The sequence below is a fragment of the Mytilus californianus genome, unplaced genomic scaffold, assembly GCF_021869535.1.
Source record: "Mytilus californianus isolate M0D057914Y unplaced genomic scaffold, xbMytCali1.0.p SCAF_10, whole genome shotgun sequence".
Classification (NCBI taxonomy): domain Eukaryota; kingdom Metazoa; phylum Mollusca; class Bivalvia; order Mytilida; family Mytilidae; genus Mytilus; species Mytilus californianus.
This window is the reverse complement of record NW_026262582.1, coordinates 55,583,093-55,602,932: the sequence shown is the minus strand read 5'-3', so window position 1 is coordinate 55,602,932 and position 19,840 is coordinate 55,583,093. Positions and strand designations below refer to the sequence as shown.

Genomic DNA, 19,840 nt, shown 5'->3' with positions numbered 1-19,840 from the left:
ATTTTAAAGAAATTTTGCCGTTTTTGGTTATCTTGAATATTATTATAGATAGAGATAAACTGTAAACAGCAATAATGTTCAGCAAAGTAAGATCTACAAATAAGTCAACTTGACCAAAATGGTCAGTTGACCCCTTAAGGAGTTATTGCCCTTTATAGTCAGTTTTTAACCATTTTTCGTAAATTTTTGTAATCCTTTACAAAAATCTTCTCCTCTGAAACTACTAAGACAAATTTAACCAAACTTGTCCCCAATCGTCATTAGGGTATGTAGTTTAAAAAATGTGTCCGATGACCCCGCCCGCGAACCAAGATGGCCGACATGGCTAAAAAATAATACATAGGGTAAAATGCAGTTTTTGGCTCATATCTCTGAAACCAAAGCATTTAGAGCAAATCTGATGAGAATAAAATTGTTCATTAGGTCAAGATCTATTTGCCCTGAAATTTTCAGAGCAATCAGGCAACACGTTGTTGGGTTGCTGCCCCTGAATTGGTAATTTTAAGAAAATTTTGCCGTTTTTGGTTATTATCTTGAATATTATTATAGATAGAGATAAACTGTAAACAGCAATAATGTACAGCAAAGTAAGATCTACAAATAAGTCAACATGACCAAAATTGTCAATTGACCCCTTAAGGAGTTATTGCCCTTTATAGTCAATTTTTTACAATTTTCATAAATTTTGTAAATTTTTGTAAATTTTTACAAAATATTTTCCACTGTAACTACTGGGCCAAGTTCATTATAGATAGAGATGATAGTAAGGAGAAAGAATGTTCAGTAAAGTAAGATCTACAAACACATTACCATCACCAAAACACAATTTTGTCATGAATCCATCTGTGTCCTTTGTTTAATATGCACTTAGACCAAGGTGAGCGACACAGGCTCTTTAGAGCCTCTAGTTTTTTTTTACAAAAAAATCCATTTGAAAGATTTGACACCATATTTTAAATTCTATTATAAAATAGATAAAGTTAGCACTATATAGCACTATGGTAAATTTAAATGGGTAATAATGGTTGCAAACTCCATTGGAAATTTGAATTGAGATTATGACCATATCTTGAGGGAAAGAATTTTTTTTTTGGGGGGGGGGGGGGGGGTAAAAAGAAATTGTGGGGAGTCAATTTTTTCACCTTCAGATTTCAGAAATTAAAAAGAATTATTCTTCAAATATTTTTTTTTTTTTCAAATTTCAAATATTGAAAAATTTCAAGAAGTAATCTTTAATTGCACAGTGTGGCGCATTAGATTTGTAAAATCTTTGACCACATTTATTTATTTGTTATGCCGAATCTAACCATTATTTAGATTTTTAATTTTGGGTCCAGTTTTCAAATTGGTCTACATTAAGGTCCAAAGGGTCCAAAATTAAACTTAGTTTGATTTTAACAAAAATTGAATATATGGGGTTCTTTGATATGCTGAATCTAAACATGTATTTAGATTTTTGATTTTGGGCCCAGTTTTCAAGTTGGTCCAAATTGGGGTCCAAAATAAAACTTTGTTTGATTTCAACAAAAATTGAATTTATGGGGTTCTTTGATATGCTGAATCTAACCATGTATTTAGATTTTTTATTTGTGGGCCCCGCTATCAAATTGGTTCATATTGAGGTCAAAAGGGTCCAAAATTAAACTTTGTTTGATTTCATCAAAAATTGAATTATTGGGGTTCTTTGATATGCCAAATCTAACCGTGTATTTAGATTTTTAATTTTGGGTCCCGTTTTTATACGACCGCAAAAAAATTTTGCGGTCGTATATTGGTATGATGTTGGCGTCGTCGTCGTCCGAAGACACATTGGTTTTCGCACTCTAACTTTAGTTTAAGTCAATGGATCTCTATGAAATTTTACCATAAGGTTCAATACCACAAAAGGAAGATTGGGATTGATTTTGGGGGTTATGGTACCAACAGTTAAGGAATTAGGGGCCAAAAATAAGCATTTTTGTAACTTCCAGACATAACTTGTGTGTTAGTGTATGGATCTCTCTGACATTGTACCACAATGTTCCATATCACAAAGGGAATGCTGGGATTGATTTTGGTTGTAATTGCCTCAAAATTTTTTAAATTAGGGGCAAAAAAAGGGCAAAAAACAAGCATTTTTTCTAGTTTCATGACAATAACTTGTGTGTAAGTGTATGGATCTTTCTGAAATTGTACTACAAGGTTCCATATCACAAAGGGAAAGCTGGAATTGAGTTTGGGGGTAATTGCCCAAAATGTGTAGGAATAAGGGGCCAAAAATAAGCATTTTTCTAGTTTCATGACAATAACTTGTGTGTAAGTGTATGGATCTTTATGAAATTGTACTACAAAGGTTCCATATCACAAAGGAAAAGCTGGGTTTGAGTTTGGGGGTAATTGCCCTAAACATTTAGGAATTTGGGGGCAAAAAGGGGAAAAAAAACAAGCATTTTTCTAGTTTCCAGACAATAACTTGTGTTCAAGTGTATGGATCTCTCTGAAATTGTACTGCAAGGTACCATACCACAAAGGGAAGGCTGGGATTGAGTTTGGGGGTGATGAATCATAAGGGGGTTAAAAAAATTTGGGGGGAGGGATTTTTTTTTTTTCTTTAAAAAATATCCATATTAAATTGGTTATTTCTGATTTATATATAAAAGCAAATAATAATGATATGGTTTGAATAGGTAAATTAAAAGTTTATAAGTTCTTAGACCACATTCATTCTGTGTCAGAAACCTATGCTGTGTCAAATATTTAATCACAATCCAAATTCAGTGTGTATCAAGCTTGAATGTTGTGTCCATACTTGCCCCAACTGTTCAGGGTTCGACCTCTGCGGTCGTATCAAGCTGCGCCCAGCGGAGCATTTTATTTAAATTGGTCTACATTAAGGTCCAAAGGGTCCAAAATTAAACTTAGTTTGATATTAACAAAAATTGAATTCTTGGGGTTCTTTGATATGCTGAATCTAAACATGTGTTTAGATTTTTGATTATGGGCCCAGTTTTCAAGCTGGTCCAAGTTGGGGTCCAAAATTAAACTTTGTTTGATTTCAACAAAAATTGAATATATGGGGTTCTTTGTTATGCTGAATTAGCCATGTATTTTGATTTTTGGGCCCCGTTATCAAATTGGTCCACATTGAGGTCAAAAGGGTCCAAAATGAAACTTTGTTTGATTTCATCAAAAGTTGAATTCTTTGGATTCTTTGATATGCTGAATCTAACCATGTATTTAGATTTTGGATATTGGACCATAATAGGTAAATTAAAAAATTTTAAGTTCTTAGACCACATTCATCCTGTGTCAGAAACCTATGCTGTATCAAATATTTTATCACAATCCAAATTCAGAGCTGTATCAAGCTTGAATGTTGTGTCCATACTTGCCCCAACTGTTCAGGGTTCAACCTCTGCGGTCGTATCAAGCTGCACCCAGTGGAGCATTTTATTTAATTTAAAAAAAAAAAGATTGAGTACAACAGTAACAGGCTATAATTTCAGACAACTGCCATTTTGATTGAAAAATTAATTTTTGAGCCACTTGTTTCAGACAGCAGATTGATTTTAGTGCCGAATAAAACAAATGTCCTTGATTCCATTTAATAGATGTTAACTCTTATAGTAAAGACACATAACTGTTCAACATTAATGATGTATGAATATTTGTTTTAATAACAGAAAAGATATTTCAATGAAGGCAGTGAACATTTCTTTCTTCTGTTTTAGAAAAGACGGACAACTATTCCTTCCTAATCACAGTGATGAAGGCCTTAATAGAGAAAGCTCATACATTATTATCACTGGATATGCAGCTACCAAATTTGCCTACACTGTCCAGAAGTCCAACATTTTTCGATGATTTTAAAACTTACTGTTTCTCTGAAGAATGGAAAATTTTTATGGAAAACTATGTAAGTTGTTAGTCAAGTTTTAGTACAGGCAAGCCTAAAATATACCATTTCAATCTCATTTCTAGTTCCAAACATTTGTGTTTTTATTGTCCCCAGTTTAGCATGAAATTACCTAACCAAGTTTTGGGTAATTGCCCATTCAGGGTTTGTAAAAACTAATATATCACATGCTGGGGCATTATATATGTATTACAGACAGAATAAGTAGTATGTCTCCCCTTTGAGGAAGGATTATCAACAAAAGGAGAGATTACAGTGGATTAACAGACAAATAAATCAACAGTATATCATAATATGTCTTTGAGGGCCTTTAAACTGGAATTGTTTATATAATAAAAAATTATTTACAGATATGCAGTAATTAAATGTATCTACAGATATCCAATAACCAAAAATATCTACAGCTATGCAACAATTTAAATATACAGTAACCAAACATTATCCCCAGATATACAGGAACATTGATAAATGAATCTAAAAAGAAAAGCTATCTTGAATCATTTTTGACTGATAATGTTATAAATAAAGGTATTGATTAAGTTTATTATTAAAACAGGTAACACCACAAATGGAACACTTTACAGAAAGTGCCTTCAATGAAGTAGATCAAGCTACAAAAGATTTCTGGTCAGATTGTAAAGAGGCCATGATGGTGAACCTTCACAAACGTAATAGGGAGCGAGGGGAAAGTAAATTAAAATTTCAGGTCAGAACATACTCAAATTTTAAATGTCATATGTGGAATTGTTAACAAAATACAAAATAACGATCTCAAACTAGTAAACCAGTGAAAGTAAACACATTTGTGCAATCAATAGTTTCGTATCCAATACTAGGGGATTTTCCTAGAATGGGGGGAATTACCTGTTTTTACATACTTGGTGAAAAGATTAAAACATGAGAAATGATTAGAATGATTTAAAAATTAGAATGAATATACCATCTGTCAGGTTTTTTTTGCATGTGTTTAAATGTTGCTTTGTTCATGGCAGCTAAAGAAACGTGAAAAGTTTCCCCACATATTTCTAGATTTACTGCTGTTTTAATGTTGCATACATAAACTGTATATTATCGAGTATACACGAAGTTGATATGTATACACTGTTTTCACCCTAAAGGAGAAATTACTTCATATGTAAAATCAGTATCTTGTGTTAACCAACAGATCACAAGAATGTACATATTTAATTAAGATCTCTGTTTTCATAATAATTAAGTTGGCTAATCATACCTGTCAGACCTTTGACAACACAGCAATCATTGAAAATTTGCCTGTATCATGCTGACATGGGTATACTGAAGACCTGATTTCTAGTTTTTGTCCCCTACAATTCGGACCACCAGGGGATATGATAATTTTCCTGTCTGTCCATCCATCCATAATACATCAATACTTAGAGAAATTTTTACATCCTACTCGGTAGGATTGTTTGTCATAGTATTTCCTTGACAAAGCTATATCGTCATTTTGATTTGACAAATTTTATGGGAGTTATGGGACTTTTACCATTTTTGCTTTGATTTTTTGTGCTCACTCCAAATTTTAAGATGGTGCAGAATTATGAGTTTTAGACATATCATGAAATTACTGATGTGTTTTATTACTTGCAGAAACTTTATACACTATTTTAATCATCTACTGCCAACTCTTGACATTTTATTGTCCCCCATGTGACGTGTTGCTTTTGCCTTCACATGTACAATTCTTGCCAGATTTTCAATCAGTACTGATCAACTACTTTTAAAAGAGTTATGCCCCTTGTAAACAAAAATGATATGGGAAATTGCATTGTTAGCGCTCTCATGTGTACAATTCTTGCCAGATTTTTATGAAATTTATATTGTAGGTTTATATCAGCAATGTATCGGACGAGTTCGAAAATCAGTGCTGATCATTCAATTTTATAAGAGTTATGTTATTAGAAATATTTTTATATATGGTTAATTGCATTGTTAGCGCTCTCATGTGTTCAATTTTTGCCATATTTTTATGAAACTTATATAATAAGTTTATATCAGCAATGTCTCGGACATGTTCGAAAATCAGTGCCGATCAGTTATTTTTAATAGAGTTATGCCCTTAAAAATATTAATTACATGGAAATTTGCATTGTAAGCACTCTCACATGTACAATTTTTGCCAGATTTTAATCAAATTCATATCAGAGGTTTATAACAGCAATATCTCAGACAATTTTGAAAATAAGTGCTGATCAAATGTTTTTAATGAGTTATGCCCCTTGGAAGTCTCAAATATATTGGAAATTGCTCTCAAGCCTTCAACTTTCTAAGATAATTTTAATTCATATATCCTATCATGATTTCCTTGATAGAGGGTTACTGCTCACAAGGAAGCTATTAAACCAAGTGGTGAAGTTGAAATCATCCCTTCGTAAATTTTACGGACACCATCACGAGTTGGTTGACCGTTATGGAATAACCGTTTCACAGATGATATCAGATATGTTCCTTATGTCGTAATTACAATCCACTTCCTTTTTCACCACGAATGTGACCTACCGAATTAGACTATTTACCAGATTTGTAATAACATGAGCAACACGAAGGGTGCCACATGTGGAGCAGGATCTGCTTACCCTTCCGGAGCACATGAGATCCCCCCCCAGTTTTTGGTGGGGTTCGTGTTGCTTAGTCTTTAGTTTTCTCTGTTGTGTCTTGTGTACTATTATTTGTCTGTTTGTGTTTGTGTTTTTATTTTTTAGCCATGGCATTGTCAGTTTATTTTCGATCTATGAGTTTGACTGTCCCTCTGGTATCTTTCGCTCCTCTTTTAAAAAGTGAAAGAAAAAATTATTGCCCTTTGACAGATAAAATATGTGCAACTCGTGGGACATTGGAACTCTGTTCTTTTATTTCCCCTTAAATTAAGAAAAGAGAGGTCAAACAGCTACTAAATTTAAGATATACACTTGCATATAGTTACTTTGTGTCAAGGTTTTATGTATTTGCCTATGAAAATATCTGTTCTACAGATGGTTAAGATGTTAAAGGGGACAAGCCAACCTGTACTACAACTTCCAGTCAGTGGCATATAATAATGATAATAAATTCTTTATTTAAAGAGGGTAACTCAATTAGAAGTAGTCTAATTTTCATTGAGGCCCTCAAACAAAATACATGTATACAGTTAACATTCATACATTAAAATACAATATATATTACTAGTATATACACAATTCAATCATTCAAACATACAAATGGCAATAATTGGTAAAGTTTTGATTAAATTTTCTTATTCTTACAATAAAAGAAAGAAAACAAATTATTCGACTTGCATAGAATTTTCAAGAAAATGATTATAACAATGTTTCTTAAATAATTCCACATTTCGACAATTTTTTATTTTGAGTGGTAAATTATTCCATACCTTTGTTGCAGAATAATGAAAAGATTTTTTATAAAAATTTGTATTTGGTCTTGGAACAAATAGATGATTATTAGAGACAGATCGTAAGTTGTGGTGTTGCACATCATTAATATTTAGCATTGTTAAGTAATCAGGTGTTAGTCCATTTACAATTTTATAAATTAGAATTGATTGTTGGTATTTTATTCTTTTTGTAAAAGATAGCCATTAAAGATGAAAACATAAAATTAGATGGAACAGAAATATCGCATTCAAGTATAATTCTTGCTACTCTTTTTTTAAGTTTTATGATTCTATCTGAATCTTTTTGTAATAAATTTCCCCAAACTGAACTACAATAGTCTGAAATTGTCATACAAGGTTCCATATCACAAAGGGAAAGCTGGAATTGAGTTTGGGGGTAATTGCCCGAAACGTTTAGGAATTGGGGGCCAAAAAGGGGCCAAAAAACACATTTTTCTAGTTTCCAGACAATAACTTGTGTTCAAGTGTATGGATCTCTCTGAAATTGTACTGCAAGGTACCATACCACAAAGGGAAGGCTGGGATTGAGTTTGGGGGTGATGAATCATAAGGGGGTTCAAAAAATTTGGGGGGGGGATTTTTTTTTTTTTCCTTTTTTTTCTTTTTTTCCTTTTTTTTTTCTTTTAAAATTTTCCATTTTAAGTTGGTTATTTATGATTTATATTTAAAAGCAAATAATAATGATATGGTAGGAGATACACACCAAACAGGATGTGTAAATTATTATATAATAAGTATTGTGCAATAGCAAGAAATTTTCAATTGCACAGTATTGCACAATAGCAAGAAATCTTCAATTGCACAGTATTGCGCAATAGCAAGAAATATCCAATAGCACAATATTGCGCAATAGCAAGAAATTGTCAATTGTGCAGTATTGCGCAATAGCAAGAAATATTCAATTGCACAGTATTGTGCAAAAGAAGATACTTTGTATAAATTGCTTATTTCTTGACCAATTTCAATGGGGATTTTGGGCCCCGTTTTTAAATTGGTCCACATTGAGGTCCAAAGGGTCCAAAATTAAACTTTGTTTGATTTCATCAAAAATTGAATTATTGGGGTTCTTTGATATGCCGAATCTAACCGTGTATTTAGATTCTTAATTTTTGGTTCCGTTTTCAAATTGGTCTACATTAAGGTCCAAAGGGTCCAAAATTAAACTTAGTTTGATTTTAACAAAAATTGAATTCTTAGGGTTCTTTGATATGCTGAATCTAAACATGTATTTAGATTTTTGATTATGGGCCCAGTTTTCAAGTTGGTCCAAATCGGGGTCCAAAATTAAACTTTGTTTGATTTCAACAAAAATTGAATATATGGGGTTCTTTGATATGCTGAATCTAACCATGTATTTAGATTTTTGATTTTTGGGCCCCGTTATCAACTTTGTCCACATTGAGGTCAAAAGGGTCCAAAATTAAACTTTGTTTGATTTCATCAAAAATTGAATTCTTGGGGTTCTTTGATATGCTGAATCTAACCATGTATTTAGATTTTGGATATTGGACCATAATAGGTGAATGTCCAATTTAAAATTTTTAAGTTCTTAGACCACATTCATTCTGTGTCAGAAACCTATGCTGTGTCAAATATTTAATCACAATCCAAATTCAGAGCTGTATCAAGCTTGAATGTTGTGTCCATACTTTCCCCAACTGTTCAGGGTTCGACCTCTGCGGTCGTATCAAGCTTCGCCCTGCGGAGCATTTTATTAAAGTTTACCCAATCTTTTTTTGAATGATACAAATTTCTGTATTGAATGGAATTTTTAATTTCTTCATTGAACCATTCGGCTTGTTTAAATGTTTTTACTCTTTTAGTTTTCATTGGTGCGTGCTTGTTAATAACTTGATTAAAAAGTTCATACCATTTGTCGACAGAAATATCAATATCTTCACCCATTTCAACAATATGAAAAGGAGTTTGATGTAAGTCTGCACAATAGGCATCTTCATTAAAGTTTTTGAAACACCTATACTTTATTTCGATATGATTTTCTTTCTTTACCTTTATATTGATTTTTCTATTTAAGCATACAGGGTAGTGGTCACTTAAAGCATATGAAGGAACATGACAATGAGCAATATTTTCAGGATTAGTAGTGTAAATATGATCAATAAGAGTTTCTGATTTGTCACAAATACGTGTTGCAGTGCAAATTTGTTGTTGAAGATTAAAATGGTTTATGAAATTCATCCATTTTTTATTTTCAATTTTCATCAAGTCAATATTAAAGTCCCCCATTAAAATGATCTATCCAGGACTGAAGGGAATTTGGTGGTCTATAAACAGTACAAATGAAGAAAGGTTTAGATTTTGGAAATTCTACCTCTAACCATAAAGTTTCTAATGTGTTTATTGATAAATCAGATCTATTTTTAACTGCAATAGAATCTTTGACATAAACCAATAGACCACCATCATAAACATACAATAACTTCCATTATTCAGAAGTTACAGTATGGCAAGTTATTAGTTTCCCCCAAATGTGCTTCCTATTGAAAAAATGAAAACGAAGAAATATGTACAAATTCTTTCATTTTTATACGACCGCAAAAAATTTTGCGGTCGTCTATTGGTATCACTTCATTGTCGTCGTCAGCGTAGTCCGAAGACACTTGGTTTCCAGACAATAACTTTAGTAAATGAAAATAGAAATCTATGAAATTTAAACACAAGGTTTATAACCACAAAAGGAAGGTTGGGATTGATTTTGGGGGTTATAGTCCTAACAGTTTAGGAATTAGGGGCCAAAAAGGGGCCCAAATAAGCATTTTTCTAGTTTCCAGACAATAACTCGTGGAACAGTGTATGGATCTCTCTGAAACTATACCACAAGTTTCCATACCACAAAGGGATGGTTAGGATTGGCCTTGGGGGGTTATGGCTCAAACCGTTTAGGAATTAGGGGCAAAAAAGGGGGAAAAACAAGGGTTTTCTGGTTAATGGACAATTAAAAAAAAGTACAATGTTATGTTTGGATTACCTCCTTTACACTGCTTTTAAATTATGTATAAAGAAATTTTGTATTGTCTTGAGGTGATTAGCTGTCAATTTATTTTTAGAAGTTACTATTTAAAAATGCTGATTAAGAAATATTAATTTTAGCCATGATTATGTATGTCATTTTCTATTTTAAGACTTTTATGATGTATTTAAATGGGTAATTATGGTTGCAAACTCCATTGGAAATTTGAATTGAGATTATGACCATATCTTGAGGGAAAGAATTTTTTTTTTTTTTTTAAAAAAGGGGGTAGAATGTGAAAAAAAATTGGGGGGGGGGGGGGGGACAATTTTTTCTCATTTCAGATTTCAGAAATTAAAAAGAAAATTTCTTCAAATATTTTTTTTCTGCAAAAAAAAAAGGGGGGGGGGGGGTTAAAAATGTAAAAAAAAAATTTTTTTTGGGGGGGGATCAATTCGCAACAGCATAGTGTATTACACAAAAGCAAAAAATTGAATATAAATTAAAATCATATAACCAATTCTAAGTTCTTTGACTGTGTCAGAAACCTATTATGTGTCAAATATTTAATTACAATCCAAATTCAGATCTGTATCAAGCGCGAATATTTTTATCCATTTTTGCCCCAACTGTTCAGGGTTGGACCTCTGCGGTCGTATCCAGCTGCGCTCGGCGAAGCAATTTATTTATCTCTCTTCTGATCAATGGTCACCTGCCAAAAAAGATTTCAAAATTGTATATTATCAATAATATATACATACATTTGAAAACATACATTTTTCTCTTTGTTTTTTGCAATTTTCAAAAATTAACAATGATCACTTATCATAATTACAATTATCAATTTTTTATAAACAAGAGACTGCTAAACTACAGCAAACCTGACTAAATCGTCAATATCAAACTAAATTTTGGTACTCCATTTAGTCCAATATTGAAACTGAGAAGCAATCTTCAAACTGTTCACAATCTATTAAGCAGAAATAGCTTTTGCCAACCCATACACCGTCTACGTCGTTCTACCCAGAATTGATATATTTTCGTCAAGAAAACCCTGTGAAATTTAAATTTCATTATGATGGTGATTCTAGATTATGACAAGGAGTTTTATTATTAAACAGTGCATGACTATTTCCCCAGAGTTTGTTCCAAGCAGTCATTGGATTAAATCCTGAAAGTTGTTGAAACCAAGAGGAAATTTTCTGAAAGAATTTAGCACTAATTTCCCAATATGTCCACAACATTCAAATTGCTGTTGTAGACTTTCAGAAAAATAATGGTAAATTGTACAAATTTACATTAAAGATTGGTCTGTGCAATAAAATATTTTTACCTTTGGAGTCCAATCCATTTTTGCTTTATCCACTTTCTATGGTAAATCCAATACTTGTAAAGAAAAAATCCTAAAACGTTTTGCATGGACCACAGAAAACTTTCATTAATATTATATGTAATGTACATGACACAAAACATTTACAGTAAAAATTTAGGAGTTGTAAGTGATCGCCAATGCAGAGGCATTAAAATGTTCTTGTCACAAATTGTACTGTAAAAATAACTTGTAAATCATAATTTGTAATATGTTACTATTTATGAATTAATGTGAAAAGGTAATGTATCAAATTTTAGCAGTTTATAAGAATTATGAAATATTTGTTTAGTCTTTTTTGCTTGTGTTAGTAATGAAATAAAATTTGGTACAAGATGTATCTATTGATATCAAAGTGGATTCCCACACTTATTAGCTCACCTGGCCCATAAGGCCAACAAATCCTTTTATTCATGATTTAAGTTAGCAAAGGTTGAACAGGTAAAAGGGGAAAATGAAGAAAAAAAACAGTACTAAGATAAAATTTTGATACTTAGGGTAAAAACTTCAATTGGTAGAAAAGGTAAACATTGAAATTAGGTACTAATGTTAAACATTGAAAAAAGGTAAGGAGGATAATTATAGAAAACAGCTAGCAAGGGGAAAATTGTAAATGTAATGCAAGCGTAAACATTAGAACTTGGGAGAAAGAGTAACATTGGGATCACCCTTTGATATTGGAGATTTGAAAAAATATCCTGATTTTTAGGTTAATATCAATATGTAATACTTCTGTAAGATAAGCACTATGAAGCTGTAGTTTATATTTCTTGTATATATATTTCTAGGGTCAGATATTTGATGTATATAAGAACAAGGCTATCAATGAAGAAAGACGATTCCAAAATGTTGCCATTCACATGAAGAATCAATATTCATCTACAGTTAGACAGTGGAGAGCAAGTAAACGATTTTTTACAGGAGAAACTGGTGCCTGGGCTGAAAGGTAAGTAGGAAAGGCACTACTTTCCTGGGCCTTAATGTCAACCTACACTTGATGTATTTTATTGCTACATATAATTTGATCTGAAGCTTGATGATGTTGAGTTGCTGTTGATTAGATCTAACAGACAGCCTCTTTAAGCAATAAAACTCATACTGAAGAGAGGCGTCAGGCTGGCTGGGTTGTATGAATAAATATATGACTCATATATATAGCAGCAACATGTTGTCAGAATTGGGATGTATTTTCTTTGCCACTTTGTATGTTAAAAAGCCGAGCAATAACCCTTTAAAGGGATCTGCAGGTGGCCTGTTGCAAGTCAAATTTCTACCCCTTTGGAACATACCCTTTTTTCCAGTGGCAGTGAAAAATCCCAGCCTTTCATTCCTGTGGTAGTAAGAATTCAAGTTTTCGCTCAGTTAGTTTAGCCAAATAGTAAGGATTCAAGTTTTGGCTCAGTTTGTTTACCATGAGGTTGTGGCCACATCAACTTTCCACAACTGCTAGATAGTAAGGATTCAAGTTTTGGCTCAATTAGTTTAGCCAAATAGTAAGGATTCAAGTTTTGGCTCAGTTTGTTTACCATGATGTTGTGGCCACATCAACTTTCCACAACTGCTAGATAGTAAGGATTCAAGTTTTGGCTCAGTTTGTTTACCATGAGGTTGTGGCCACATCAACTTTCCACAACTGCGAGATAGTAAGGATTCAAGTTTTGGCTCAGTTAGTTTAGCCAAATAGTAAGGATTCAAGTTTTGGCTCAGTTTGTTTACCATGAGGTTGTGGCCACATCAACTTTCCACAACTGCTAGATAGTAAGGATTCAAGTTTTGGCTCAGTTTGTTTACCATGATGTTGTGGCTACATCAACTTGAAACATTTTCAATATGATGTGAACTTTTAAAGGGGCATTAACAGCCTTTTATAGCAGACTATACTGTATGGGTTTTTATGCAGTCGTATATTGGTATGACGTTGGCGTCGCCGTCTTCCGAAGACACATTGGTTTTCGCACTATAACTTTAGTTTAAGTGAATGGATCTCTATGAAATTTTACCATAAGGTTAAATACCACAAAAGGAAGGTCGGGATTGATTTTGGGGGTTATGGTACCAACAGTTAAGGAATTAGGGGCCAAAAAGGGGCCAAAAATAAGCATTTTCAAGTTTCTAGACAATAACTTGTGGAACGGTGTAGTCATCTCTCTGAAATTATACCACAAGTTTCCATACCACAAAGGGATGGTTAGGATTTGCTTTTGGGGGGTTATGGCTCAAACCGTTAAGGAATTAGGGGCAAAAAAGGGGGAAAAACAAGGTTGTCCTGGTTAATGGACAAATACTTTAGTACAAAACATAATTTAAAGCAGTGTAAGGGAGATAAATCAGATACATCATTTGAATTACCTCCCTTACACTGCTTTTGAATTATGTATAAAGTAATGGTTAATGAACAATTAAGACAATTTAAAACAGTGTAAGGGAGGTAATCCAAATACAATGTTTTGATTATTTCCCTTACACTGCTTTTAAATTATGTTTAAAGAAATGCATATTTATAAAGGAAGATCAGTAAAAATATCTGCAAATGTTGCATCTTTTTTTTTTTTACAAAAAAATCCATATGAAAGATTTGACACCATATTTTAAATTCTATTATAAGATAGTAAGTTAGCACTATGGTAAATTTAAATGGGTAATTATGGTTGCAAACTCCATTGGAAATTTGAATTGAGATCATGACCATATCTTGAGGGAAAGAATTTTTTTTGGGGGGGGGGGGGGGGGGGGTAAAAAGAAATTGTGGGGGGTCAATTTTTTCTCATTTCAGATTTCAGAAATTAAAAAAAAATTATTCTTCAAATATTATTTTTTTTCAAATTTCAAATATTGAAAAATTTCAAGAAGTAATCTTTAAGTGCACAGTATGGCGCATTAGATTTGTAAAATCTTTGACCTCATTTATTTATTTGTTATGCCGAATCTTACTGTGTATTTAGATTTTTAATTTTGGGTCCAGTTTTCAAATTGGTCTACATTAAGGTCCAAAGGGTCCAAAGTTAAACTCAGTTTGATTTTAACAAAAATTGAATATATGGGGTTCTTTGATATGCTGAATCTAAACATGTATTTAGATTTTTGATTTTGGGCCCAGTTTTCAAGTTGGTCCAAATTGGGGTCCAAAATTAAACTTTGTTTGATTTCAACAAAAATTGAATATATGGGGTTCTTTGATATGCTGAATCTAAACATGTGTTTAGATTTTTTATTATGGGCCCAGTTTTCAAGTTGGTCCAAATTGGGGTCCAAAATTAAACTTTGTTTGATTTCAACAAAAATTGAATATATGGGGTTCTTTGATATGCTGAATCTAACCATGTATTTTGATTTTTGGGCCCCATTATCAAATTGGTCCACATTGAGGTCAAAAGGGTCTAAAATGAAACTTTGTTTGATTTCATCAAAAATTGAATTCTTTGGATTCTTTGATATGCTGAAATTAGATTTTGGATATTGGACCATAATAGGTTAATTAAAAATTTTTAAGTTCTTAGACCACATTCATTCTGTGTCAGAAACCTATGCTGTGTCAAATATTTAATCACAATCCAAATTCAGAGCTGTATCAAGCTTGAATGTTGTGTCCACAGGGGTTCAAATTAACATTTGGGACTGGAAGGTCCAGGACCTTTGACACTCCAAACTGAAAGGTCCACAACATAAATCCCAGGTCCTACTTTATTTTAAATATTTCATATAATTCATAACTCAGTAAGATTAATGTGTTTTTGGTCTTAGGTTAGCTTGTTTAATTATATTTGAACTACATGCAATATTTTGTCAAGTTTACAAATATATTGCCAGGCAACCATATAAATGTAGCACTAAACTGCCAGTGTCACTGTGGTATAACATGTATAATAATAAATGATGTAATTGTCTTACAAGTATATTATGAATTCAAATAATCTTATTTTTTCATATTGGGGAGGGTGTCACTGTGGGTGGGTGTGTTGTCTCAATTATTGGTAATTATACCATTATCTCAGGGCTTAGACTACTTCAGAATCATAGCGGGGAGAAGTGACTTCTCTTTTTTAAACTGATAGGGAGAAGTGATTTCTCTTTTTTAAACTGATAGGGAGAAGTGGTGAGATTTGAAAGAGAAGTGCTCACTCAAGGCGCTACAATGTTTGATTTTTACTATAACATAAAGGGCTTTATGTATCTTTTTGTATATTGTTCAATTCATAACCGAGTATTCAATTAAAGTAACAGTTCAAAATCATAGCTGTTTAAGTTCATCATATGTTGCACAATTATATTAGTTCCTCTCTTGTTAGAAACTACCAACTTAATATCTAGCACTAATAAAGAAAGAACTTTTTTTACATCAAAAAAGAAAAGAAAGTGTGGATTGCTTAATTTTTCAAGTCCCTTTGGGATCAATATTCTTCTGTCAGATATGTGCCATTCATGGGTCCGTAGTCATTATCCTTAGAATCCGGATTTCATTCATAGCTGGTCCGTTTCCCCGACTCCGATCAGTAGTTTGTATAAATATTTCAATGGCGGACGAAAAAATTTACAAAAATAAACGATGTTTGAAACGCTATTTGGAAGGGAATATGACGTTTTTAATGCAATGAATGGATTACAAATTTACTTAAGGCAACTTTCATCACTTCTAATGGGTTAACAAACTTATTTTGCCGACAGTTAAAATGGTTTAAAGTACACTCTCGAGGGGTATACCATGTCAATAGTAATATGGCTTTGAAATGACGATACTGATGGTTCAAAAGGTCGGCAAAGTTAATTTTTATTTTCTTTCAAATCGAAGGTCTGTCGGGCGTAGCAAGTAACCAAAATGAAAGTCTGATTGCAATAGTGGAAGGTCACGGACCTCGGACCACCGCTAATTTGAACCCCTGGTCCATACTTGCCCCAACTGTTCAGGGTTCGACCTCTGCGGTCTTATCAAGCTGCGCCAGCAGGGAGCATTTTATTGTAACTTCCAGACATAACTTGTGTGTTAGTGTATGGATCTCTCTGACATTGTACCACAAGGTTCCATATCACAAAGGAAATGCTGGGATTGATTTTGGGGGTAATTGCCTCAAAATTTTAGGAATTAGGGGCCAAAAAGGGGCAAAAAACAAGCATTTTTCTAGTTTCATGACAATTACTTGTGTGTAAGTGTATGGATCTTTTTGAAATTGTACTACAAGGTTCCATATCACAAAGGGAAAGCTGGAATTGAGTTTGGGGGTAATTGCCCAAAACGTTTAGGAATAAGGGGCCAAAAAGGGGCCAAAAATCAGCATTTTTCTAGTTTCCAGACAATAACTTGTGTTCAAGTGTATGGATCTCTCTGAAATTGTACTGCAAGGTACCATACCACAAAGGGAAGGCTGGGATTGATTTTGGGGGTAATTGCCTTAAAATTTTAGGAATTAGGGGCCAAAAAGGGGCAAAAAACAAGCATTTTTCTAGTTTCAGGACAATAGCTTGTGTGTAAGTGTATGGATCTTTATGAAATTGTACTACAAGGTTCCATATCACACAGGGAAAGCTGGGTTTGAGTTTGGGGGTAATTGCCCTAAACGTTTAGGAATTTGGGGCCAAAAAAGGGGCCTAAAAACAAGCATTTTTCTAGTTTCCAGACAATAACTTGTGTTCAAGTGTATGGATCTCTCTGAAATTGTACTGCAAGGTACCATACCACAAAGGGAAGGCTGGGATTGAGTTTGTGGGTGATGAATCATAAGGGGGTTCAAAAAATTTGGGGGAGGGATTTTTTTTTCCTTTTTTTCCTTTTTTTTTCTTTAAAATTTTCCAATTTAAATTGGTTATTTCTGATTTATATATAAAAGCAAATAATAATGATATGGTTTGAAAAGGTAAATTAAAATTTTAAGTTCTTAGACCACATTCATTCTGTGTCAGAAACCTATGCTGTGTCAAATATTTAATCACAATCCAAATTCAGTGCTGTATCAAGCTTGACTGTTGTGTCCATACTTGCCCCAACTGTTCAGGGTTCAACCTTTGCGGTCGTATCAAGCTGTGCCCAGCGGAGCATTTTATTCTCATTGTTGAAGGCCCTAATGGTTGCTTATTATTGCTTACATTTACTTCATTTGATCTCTGGTGGATAGTTGTCTCATTAGCAATCATACTACATCTTCTTTTTTTTTTATGTTAACTGTCAAATTTATTTTCACTGTTTTGACTCAAATTATAACATACTAAAAAGTAGATCCAAATTACAAAAAATCCAAAAGAAAAAGTTAACAATGCACTACTTATAATATATCAGCATTTCTTGGGTATTTTGGACTAGACACCATCTAATCAACCATCAAGATGACCTTTTCTTTTGAATAACTGAATGAGTGCAACTTATCTCTAGCTAAGGATGAAATAGAAGGTCATACATCAGTGAAGTTTTTGAGCTTATTTTGACAAATTAAACCAAACTGACTGCTAATTTGCAAAATATTATTTCAATATTCCGCTTTGATAAATTATATTTTGATTTTTTTTTATTCTAGCTAATGCCCCTTTCAAATTATATGCAAATTACTGTTTTGACATAAATTTTATAGTTTACTTATCATGTAAATATGAGAGTGTGAAACCAGTTCATCCTCAAGTTAGAGTTTTTAATTAGAACAGTTGACCATGAAGTTGTGGTTACATCATCTTGAAACATGTTCATTATGATGGGAACCTTTTTATAATAAATCAAATTGTGGTTTTGATCCTGATTTAACAGATTTCATGGAAATAAAAAGGATATGCTGTTGTTGATCCTGTACATCATCTTTTGTTGTCATTGGGATAGTGCCTTCAATTTTTATTGGAGCTAGCTTGTATGTATGTTAAAACTAGGTAATCATAACCATAGATGAGTATGGTAAACAGAAAAATCTGAAATTAGGGACATATTTTTCAGGAGGGGAAGTAAAAATATCTCATATTAATTCTTGTTGCCTGGATTGGACCTTCATCTTTTATCAGATCCTAATCAAATGGTATGTTGGGTTCCATTCATTAAAACCTCCGATGAGCTCAATGGTCAGAAAAGGGTGAAATTGGGGACCATTTTATTGGGAGAGGAGCTTATCAAATCAAATCAAATGATAGGGAAAAAGTTCCCCATTAGTTGTCTAGTGCAGAAGAAGTGTTATATATTTGCAGGAGTCAGGGAGCACTTCAATGGAAGATGTCTAACCAAGAAAACTTCACCAGGATGAGAGTAAAACTAATACCTAATTATAATTTTGACCTGCATGTTGAAGCCAGCAGACAGAGAGATAATATAGGTATGGAAGCTACTTTTGCACCAGAATCACTCCAAAAATAATGTATATGTTCATGATTCAGGGACTGCTTAAAAAAACATGTATAGTTTTTATATGCCCGTTTACGGGACGTATTATGGTATACCGTTGTCCATCTGTCCGTCCGTCCGTCTGTCGTCAACATGTCGGACATTAATTCAAAATGCTTTAACCAATATGCATGAAACTTTGGTGAATTGCTTATATCTATTGACGTGAGCTCCCTTTTCGTTTTTTATAAATTTCAGATTTACCATTTCTAATTTTGGGGCTTTATTCATTAAAAAGGGGGCATTTTTCTAGTTTTCGGACAATAACTCAAAAACAATTTCACCAATTTGCATGAAACTTTTGTGAATTGTTCATATCTATAAAGGTGAGCTCCCTTTCGTTTTTTTTAAATTTCGGGTTCACCGTTTCCAAGTTTTGGGGTTTTATTCATTAAAAAAGGGGGGATTTTCCAGTTTTCGGACAATAACTCAAAAAGAATTTCACCAATTTGCATGAAACTTTTGTGAATTGTTCATATCTATTGACATGAGCTCCCTTTCATTTTTTTTATAAATTTCAGATTTACCCTTTTCCGAGTTTTGGGGTTTTATTCATTAAAAAAGGGGGGATTTTGCCAGTTTTCAGACAATTACTCAAAAACAATTTCACCAATTTGCAAGAAACTTTGGTGAATTGTTTAATTCTATCGACATGAGCTCCCTTTTCATTTTTATAAATTTCAGACTATACGATCCCGATTTATGTGGTTTTATTCATTACAAAAAGGGGGATTTTCTAGTTTTCGGACAATAACTCAAAAATGCTTTCAGCATTTTTCATGAAACTTAGGTAAATTGTTTATATCTATTTTTGTAAGCTCCCTTTTGATTTTAATAAATTTTCGATTTTA

At 32.9% G+C, this 19,840-nt stretch overlaps 1 protein-coding gene across 2 annotated transcripts in view; it reads left to right on the top strand.

The window, feature by feature from the left end:
• LOC127718864 (neurobeachin-like protein 1) overlaps nt 1-19,840 on the top strand; it is a 406,320-nt gene that overhangs the window by 201,913 nt on the left and 184,567 nt on the right. For both annotated transcript variants that reach the window (XM_052224913.1, XM_052224914.1), the window contains 4 exons: nt 3,711-3,895; nt 4,452-4,601; nt 12,436-12,593; nt 18,797-18,921. In XM_052224913.1, the coding sequence (XP_052080873.1) occupies nt 3,711-3,895; nt 4,452-4,601; nt 12,436-12,593; nt 18,797-18,921 (618 nt within the window). The remainder of the gene's footprint in view (nt 1-3,710; nt 3,896-4,451; nt 4,602-12,435; nt 12,594-18,796; nt 18,922-19,840) is intronic.